Raw genomic sequence first — 9,230 nt, 5'->3', positions numbered from 1 at the left:
GAACAAAATTTGAAGCATGCTTGTTTCTCTCTACCTAATTTCTCCAAAATCTGGAAACTAGTTATATCACTTTTAGTCAGAGTTATGAATGGCCCTCACCATACGGACTTTCTCTGACTGAACTCCTCTCTACCCTGGATCTGAGACCCTAATAGATAGGCAGGAATATCATCGCCTCATTCAGCCTCCAGAAGTTACAAAAGATGGACCTTCATCTCTCTACGACCCTTAGGATTAAGGGTTCTCTTATAAAAGGGAGGGGGGAAATGTCAGAGGCGTTTAAACCAGAGCGACTCCATCTTGTTTAGAGGTTGGGTAAAATAAGGCTGAGGCCTGCTGGCCTGCATTCCCAGCAGGTTAGGCATTCTTAGTTACAGGATAAGATAAGAGGTCAGCACAAAATGCAGGACATAAAGACCTTGCTGATAAAACAGGTTGCAGTAAAGAAGCCATAACCCACCCAAAGCAAGATAGAGATGAAAGTGAACTCTGGTCGTCCTCACTGCTACACTCCAACCAGCACCATGACAGTTTACAAATGCCATGGCAACATGGTCTAAAAAGGGGAGGAATCCTCAGCTCTGGGAATTGCCCACCCCCTACCCATTTCCGGAAAACTCATGAATAACCCATCCCTTGTTTAGCATATAACCAAGAAATAACCATAAAAATGGGCAACCAGCAGCCCTCAGGGCTGCCCTGCCTATGGAGTAGCCATTCTTTTATTCCTTTACTTTCTTAATAAACTTGCTTTCACTTTAGTCTTCAAAAAAGTATGCAGATATGTATGTACATAGTTTATTTCAATTTTACTGATGTAAAGAATGTATAGCACACAATTTACAAATGATAATAAACTACAGATAACTCTTTATTATATACTCTTTGTACATCATTAGTTCTCAAAGAATGCTTTGATTTTTGCCAAACTCTTGTACACAAAGCCAACCTAGGGTTGCAACTGATCAGCATGTATAGTTTTGGTATAAATATTGGTTGAGATTTTCATTTATGTTAGAAGTAAGAGGAAAGTTAAACAACAAAGATATATGTGAGAATGTCACTTGCTAGTCAGTGATGAAAGCAACTTCTTTGCTGAATCAAATAATAGTTTTCAAATACTGGAGGAATATTTTCTCAGTATGGGGACTATTCACAATGTAAGGGCTATGTACATGACACACTTTTAAGTTTAATCTGCATTGTTAACATTTTCTCCATCACACTCAACAAAATCATAAATCACACTCTGATATGTAGTGGTGTAAATACTGCCACCATAACCCAATTTCATGCTACCAAGAGAACATGGAGTTGAGAAAAGACATACAATAGGGCAGCATTATATAGTATTTCCACCCTACCTATACAACAGGCACAACTAACCCCAAAAGCATGAACAATAGTAAAGTGAAGTAAAATAATTAGGAAGTGATAAGTTCTGAGTATTTATTATTTTTGGTTTTGATATAATTTATTTAATTGTAAGTTTACATAATTTGCTTTCAATAATGACTGTGCTTAACAACCAGCTTGCAAATTCCTGAAAACTTACCAATCAGCTCTTATGAGCCAGTACAAGTCCATGCCAATACCCCACTGACTGGAAGAAAGAAATGCTGACGGAACTAAGTAAAGACAATGACTTTAGAATGTGAAGGATGGCTTGCAGTATTGAAATCCCCAATTTCTCACTTTCCAGAACCAGGGGTGGAAATTTTAGGGGTTTGCACCCACCTTCCATGCAGTAGCCCACTCTTCAACATTGAGAGTCATGATTCTGAAAGCACCAAAGGTGGTAGATGATGAGGTTGTGGAATTTAAGGCCTTGTGAGAAAAATGAGTTAGGGGTTAAAACTCTTGAATGAACCTATGAAAGTCCCTCAAAAGAAAGGAAGGAACAAAGGAATGAAGAAAAGATATAGATAACATTTTATACACATTAAATTAGTAAAAACAGGAATTGGAACCTCCATTTCCATTTCCCAGACTTGCTCACCAATAACTTCAGGGCCTCTGTTTCTCCAGAATTTACAGGAGAACACTTGTAAATTGGATGTGATTTGTTACAAGAATAATGATGTACGGAGGCTTTTTCATTTAACAGAGTCTGATATGGTTTGGCTGTGCCACACCCAAATCTCATCTTGAATTGTAGCTCCCACAATTCCCACAGGTTGTGGGAAGGGACCTGGTGAGAGGTAATTGAATCATGGGAGCGGGTCTTTCCCATGCTGTTCTCATGATAGTGAGTTCTTATAAGATCTGATGGTTTTATTAAGGGGAGTTCCCCTGCACACACACTCTTGCCTGCCACCATGTAAGACGTGACTTTGCTCCTCATTCACCTTCAGCCATGATTGTGATGCCTCCTCAGCCATGTGGAACTGTGAGTCAATTAAACCTCTTTCCTTTATACATTACCCAGTCTCATGTGTGTCTTTATTAGCAGTGTGAGAACAAACTAATACAGAGTCACAACTCAAAATGTTGCACAAGGTCATGTTTATCCTACCCAGACTCTAGAAAAGCAATGAGGGAGAGCTGGCTCTACAGAGAGTACATTTCTCCTAAAGACAATTGTAAGACAATATAAATGGCACCATAGATAGACAAATACAGCAGGAAGGATGCCTCAAAGACAGATCCTAAACTAAAAAAAAAAAAAAAAAAAAAAAAAAATAGTACTTGCGAATAGTAAAATCATAAAAAAAATGGAAAGGGAAATTAAGTCAATAAAGGGTGTTAGAAGCACACACACACAAAACAACAACAAAAAATAAAAAACAGACTAGGACGCACACTAAAAACAGTATCATATGTGGTGATGGTATGGGGGCAATTCTTATTTTCTACCTATCTGGGAGAAATATTTATTTACTGGGAGATATATTTTTTTTTGAATAAACATATAATCAAGACTTGAAAGGGCAGGGAGTAGATGATGAGAAATTACTTAATGGACACAAGGTACATTATTCCAGTGATGGACACACTAAAAACCCTGACTTCACCATTATGTAATATATCCATGTAACAAAATTGCACTTATGCCCCATAAGTTTATACAAATAAAATTTAAAACACACAAAATCACTTTCATAATAGAGAAAACCCAATAAGAGCATTTCTACATACATATTTTACTTTTATTTTTTTGAGACAAGGTCTCACTCTGTCACCCAGGCTAGAGTGCAGTGCCGTAATCTTGGCTCACTGCAACCTCTGCCTCCTGGGCTCAAGCAGCCCTTCCACCTAGGCCTCTTGAGTAGTTGGGACTACAGGTGCACACCACCATGTCTGGCTAATTTTGCAATTTTGGAGAGACTGAGTCTTGCCATGTTGCCCAGGTTGGTTTTAAACTCCTGGACTCAAGCGATCCACCCGCCCCAGCCTCCCGCAGTGCCGAGATTACAAAGTGCATGAACTACCATGCCCAGCCCATTTTTACATAAATAAACAAATGATGCTGGAACAAGTGCTTACTGCTTAAAGTTACAGTCTTACCCCAAGACAAATCTCATAATGTTAAATTAGATAGTATTAAAGTAGAAAACAAAGAGACTAACAATCTAATAGAAAAATGATGAAATCAGCATGCAATTCACTTTAAGATGAAAACAAGTAGCCAATAACCGAACAACAAAAAAATTACCTCTACCCAGAGAAATGCAATAGGAAACTAATATTTCATCCACTAGATTGGCAAAAAGTAAAGTTATTTGATATTCCATTTTGTCATGCCTGTAGGCAAATAGTCTCTATTTAAGAGAATAAACTGGTACAGTCACTTTGAAGTACAATTTAGGAATGTGTCTTAAAATTTACACAAGCTAGAAAACAACATTTATATTTTTGTATATCTACATAGAGAAGCACTCCACACACACACATACACATATGCCAGTTAGTAAAAATTCATTTAGCTCTTCATGTACAATAAATGCACTTTTCTGTATGCATTCTATACTTCAATAAGAATTTTTTAAAAAGAAAAGAATGAATAATATGACTAACACTCATGTAATTGTCATCCAGAATTGACAAATATGAACATTTTGCCACATTTAAGATTTTTTATGAAAGAAATAAAACACTGTTAGTTTTTAAAAATGCAAAGAAATTATAAACTTTAGTAGGCTTGTTGGTGGTGATAATATTGGTACAACAATTCTAAAACCACTTTGTAGGATTGTGCAAAAGAGTAAATACACTGAAATTTTTGGAGGTCCATCCAGAGTTGTAATGGTAGGAAATATGAAGTGAGGGAAGGAGCAGCAGCCTGGGATGTTGGATTGGAATTAAAGGTATCAGTGCAAACTCATCACTTTTTTTTTCTTTTTTTTTGAGACAGGTTGTTGCTCTGTCACCCAGCATGGAGTGCTGCAGTGGTATGATAATAGCTCACTGCAGTCTCGACCTCCTGGGCTCAAGCAATCCTCCCACCTCAGCCTCCCAAGTAGCTGGGACTACAGATGTATGCCATTATGCCTGGCTAATTTTTTTAATTACTTGTAGAGACAAGGTCTCACTATGTTGCCCAGGCAGGTCTCGAACTCGTAGGCTCAAGCAATCCTCCCTTGTTGTGCTGGGATTACAGGTGTGAGCCACTACACCTGGCCAAACTCATGCTTTTTAAGACATATGTCTTAGCTTTATCCTCTGAGAAAGCCTAGAAGCAATGACACCCCTGTGGCAAAGAACACACCTGACACCTAAATTGTGGTTTCTCAACACCATTCCCCATTAAAACAAACAAACAAACAAAAAATAGGGTTTTGAAGAAATGGCTGATTCCAGGGGTCTGGAGAAACAAAAACATAAAGTGAGCTTGAAACATCTTACTGTGACAGAAAGTAAGATAAGGTCAAAAAGTTGATGGAGATGTAGCAAGAGAATGCAGAACCCATCGCAGACAGTTCTATTGGCCAAATTAGGGACAATATGAACATCAAAATGATCAATTACAGAAATGGATTTTAGCATATTGATTTGAAAAAGACTCCATGAGTCTGTACTGTCACTAAAAAAAGTCAAAAAATAAAAAGTGGGAAAGAAGAAGAGAAAGTCTGATTTACAGAACATTGGCAACTAATAAATTTAGAAGGAGTAATAGAGAGTAATACCAAATTACCATTTTGCAAATGCTATAGTAACCATGAATTCTGAAAAGAATCATTAATGGATGCTAAAATGATTGGTTGAAATTCTGAGGAATATTTACACAGTCTAAAATTATCATCATTCCACAGATTACTTATTAATTACAAGTAGGACCTTTACAATGGAGAAAGGTCCATTTACCAGGGGTGACCATAGCCAATAAATGAATTGTACATTTTAAAATAACTAAAAGAGTATAATTGGATTGTTTGTAACACAAATGATAAATGCTTGTGGGGATGGATACCCCATGTGTCTCCATGATCACATTGCATACCTGTATCAAAACATCTCATGTACCCCGCAAACACATACACCTACTATGCACCCATAGAGATAAAAAAAAAAAACTTACCATGGGACAAATTGGCATCATAAGCTGCCTGACATGATGCATTGAGAACGACACATTACCTAGGTAGGATTTTTCCAAAAAACGTTAAACTTTGTGTAATCCAAATCCAAATAGAAGGACATTCTGGAGAAGAAAAAAAAAAAACTGATGAGGACGCTTCAAAAATGTCAGTGTTGGCCAGGCGTGGTGGCTCACACCTGTAATCCCAGGACAAGGTGGGTGGATCACCTGAGGTCAGGAGTTCGAGACCAGCCTTGCCAACATAGCGAAACCCCGTCTCTACTAAAAATACCAAAAATTAGCCGGGCGTGGTGGTGCATGCCTGTAATTCCAGCTACCTGGGAGGCTGAGGCAGGAGAATTGCTTCAACCTGGGAGGTGAAGGTTGCAGTGAGCCGAGATCTTGCCACCGCAGTCCAGCCTGGGTGACAGAGCGAGACTCCGTCTCAAAAAAATTTAAAAAAAAAGTCAATGAAAGTTAAAAGAAGAAAAAAAGAACGGATAGACTGTTCTAGAATAAAGGAGACTAAATACCCATGATAACTAATTGCAATGCACAATCTTTACGAGATCCCAGATTGGGGATAAAACAACAGCTATGAAAGACATTATTGGGATAAGTGAGGGAATTTTGAATATGGACTCGATGTTAGATAACAGTAGTATGTTAATGTAAAACTTCCTGAGTGTGATAACTGTATTATGGGTATGTAGAGAAATGCCCTTGTTCTTAGGGGATACTCACTGAAGTATTTAGGGCTGCAGTATCAGGATGTCTGCAGGTAACTTTGAAATGACTCAGCAAAGATAAAGAGAGAAAGTAAATGTAGCAAAATATTAACAGTGATGAATCTAGGTGAAGGATATGCGGGTAATCGTTGTATTATTCTTGCTGTTACGTGTGTTGGTGTGTTGAGAGAGGGTCTTTCTCTGTTGCCCAGGAAGCAGTGCAGCAGTGCGATCACAGTTCACTGTAACATCTAATTCCTGGACTCAAGTGATTCTTGAGTCGCTGGGACTACATGTGTGTGCCACCATACCCAGCTAATTTTTTTATTTTTAATTTTTTATAGTGATGGGGTCTAGCTATATTGCCCAGGCTAGTCTCGATCTCCTGGCCTCGAGAAATCTTCCTGCCTGGACCTGCCAAGGTGCTGGGATTACAGGCGTGAGCTACCATGCCAGCCTCCTGCTTGTGTTTTGTTTTTTGGTTTTTACCCTGAGACGGAGTCTTGCTCTGTTGACCAGGCTGGAGTGCAATGGTACGATCTCGGCTCACTGCAACCTCTGCCTCCTGGGTTCAAGCGATTCTCCTGCCTCAGCCTCCCAAGTAGCTGGGATTACAGGCATACACCACCACACCCAGCTAACTGTTTTGTATTTTTAGTAGAGACGGGGTTTCACCATGTTGGCCAGGCCGGTCTCGAACTCCTGACCTCATGGTCCGCCCGCCTCGGTCTCCCAAAGTGCAGGGATTATAGGCATGAGCCACCGTGCCCGGCCCTGCTTGTTTTTATCATTTGAATTTTTCCAAAATAAAAAGTTGGGAAAATGAATGAAGTATATTTAAACATACTTAAAAGAGCTGCAAATCCCAAGCTAAAAGGAAAAAGCAAGTTATAAAATAACACATAGAGCATGATACCATTTAGTTAAAAAACACAGAGAACATTACTGTAGATAAATAGACACTGTATCTGTGCAGAAAACAGAAAACGGTCTAGGTGTTTTGAGTAGAGAATGACTAAACACAAGCAATCAGGAAGGGAATGAACCAAAAATGAACATTTAATACCTTTTAAGATTTAAACCATATGATTAGTTTATAAGTTATTCTCATTTTATTCTTTGTATTGTTCTGCATTTTCTGAATTTCTAAAATGTGCAAGCAGTACTTTTATAATTAGGAAAAAGTTACTTTTCAAAGTCCATCTGTAGTTTTTAACAAATTCAAAGCTGCATCTGATTCTGTTAGGTAATCATAGTCTAATCTTACTGTACGTTTATTGTATGACTTTGCTGCCCTCTAGTAACACTAAACAAAACAGAAAAAAAGAAACATCAATTCTTCTATCCTTTATACCCAGAGGGCATGTTTATAACTGTCGTCTTCCATAATATATCTGCTTCAAATTTTTTTCAAGAGGGACAATAATGTATGAATGATACTGACCCAACAGGTGGTAAGTGGGTTCTTTCAGAAAGGGTGCATAGATTGGTATTTTTGCTTTTTCATTGGTCACACTATTCTCAGATATAAAGTGTCCATTGTGAATGTAATATAAATATCTTGTTCTACTATGGTTCTGAATAATACTCTTTCACATAGTAACACTAGAAGATATAAAATACTGAACTGAATAAAATGATTTCAAATGCCCATTTTACATGAAATGTTTGAAGAAAAGTTTACTACTGAAGACACCTTGGAGCTGTTCATTGTAATTATCTTGCAGGAAAATGTTCTGCCTCAGCCCCCAAAGTCCTTACACATTTTCTAATGATAAAGATACTTAACTGGCCATTGGCACTGTTAGGGCTCACAATACCACAAAGCATGCCACTTTAGCATGCTGAGTACTTTGAACTAAAGGAGATTGGAAAACCACAGAAGGAGCCTCAGAACCAGGGTCTCTCTGACCTTCTCCTGCCCTCCTGTCTCTGGCCCCTCTTGCTTTCCCAAAGCACAGGGAGAGGCTCTCTGAACTTCTCATACCTGCCTAAAGATAGATCCTCCAAAAAGAAACTCAATTGTCATGAGTCTCCTCCCCAGGAATCTCTTCAACCAAGGAAGATCAACTGCAACCCAAGAGAAGAGACTGAAGGTCAACATCATGCTCAGACAGACTTGGCACAGGCTCTAACACCTATTCATCTTTTCCCCAAATTATTTTCTCAACCTTAAGCTGCCTACATCCTTCCCTGTCTCTCCCCTTTGAAGAAGGTATATAAGCTTCTCAATTTCATTCGGTTATAGGGTACTCACTTTTTCCTATGATGCCCCTGTGCATATAATAAATTTGCGTGCCTTTTTTTCTGTTACTCTGTCTACTGTCTATTTACTTCAGTCCTTCAGAGGGTAAAGAGAATGTTTCCTGTCCCCTACAGCACATAGAAAAAATAAACTCAAACTGAAATTTCTATCATTTTATATCAGTTCTTAAGATGTAGTACCCTATTGATTTCGTTCACAATTATAATCACAATTACCAATTAATTTGTTTATTGACTTTTTACATCTCTAGCAGCTGACTACAGTTCTAGGACAAAGAAAACATCTGTCTTGTTCACTGTTGTGTCCCTACTGCCTAGCACAATGCCTAGAGCATCAAACATGTTCAATAAATTTTGTTGAATGAATGGGTAAGAGAAATACCTGGTCTAAATAGAAGATACATCTTAAAAATAAACTAGGATGAACAAGGTAATCTTCATTAAAACATTTACTTTTGTTCCAAGGTTGAGGGGTCACATCTGGTGAAGGCCTTAGTTTGGATAAAGAGAAATTTCACTTTCTTTTGGTTGAAGAAAGTGTCATTTTGGAAAATGAAGAAATGACCATTATAGCTGAATTGCCAAAACACTCATGAGTGGAATACATTTATAAGAGTTGAATCTCCACTGGGGATACTAATGTGGCCAATAATTTTTAAAGTAACAACTTTATTTAAAAAAAAATAAATAAAACCTTGGGGTCTTTTAAACCTGGATTG

General features: G+C 38.1%; 1 protein-coding gene across 3 annotated transcripts in view; it reads right to left on the bottom strand.

Annotated features, from left to right (window-relative positions):
- LOC101137472 (putative uncharacterized protein C21orf62-AS1) overlaps positions 1-9,230 on the bottom strand; it is an 82,290-nt gene that overhangs the window by 63,655 nt on the left and 9,405 nt on the right. For all 3 annotated transcript variants that reach the window (XM_019017884.3, XM_004062708.4, XM_063702752.1), the window contains exons 2-3: positions 5,519-5,641; positions 1,738-1,827 (exon numbers count right to left, since the gene is read on the bottom strand). In XM_019017884.3, coding sequence (XP_018873429.2) covers positions 1,738-1,827; positions 5,519-5,560 — 132 coding nt within the window. In that variant the 5' untranslated portion in view covers positions 5,561-5,641. The remainder of the gene's footprint in view (positions 1-1,737; positions 1,828-5,518; positions 5,642-9,230) is intronic.

The sequence above is a fragment of the Gorilla gorilla genome, chromosome 22, assembly GCF_029281585.2.
Source record: "Gorilla gorilla gorilla isolate KB3781 chromosome 22, NHGRI_mGorGor1-v2.1_pri, whole genome shotgun sequence".
Classification (NCBI taxonomy): Eukaryota; Metazoa; Chordata; class Mammalia; order Primates; family Hominidae; genus Gorilla; species Gorilla gorilla.
This window is presented reverse-complemented; position numbering and strand designations above follow the sequence as displayed.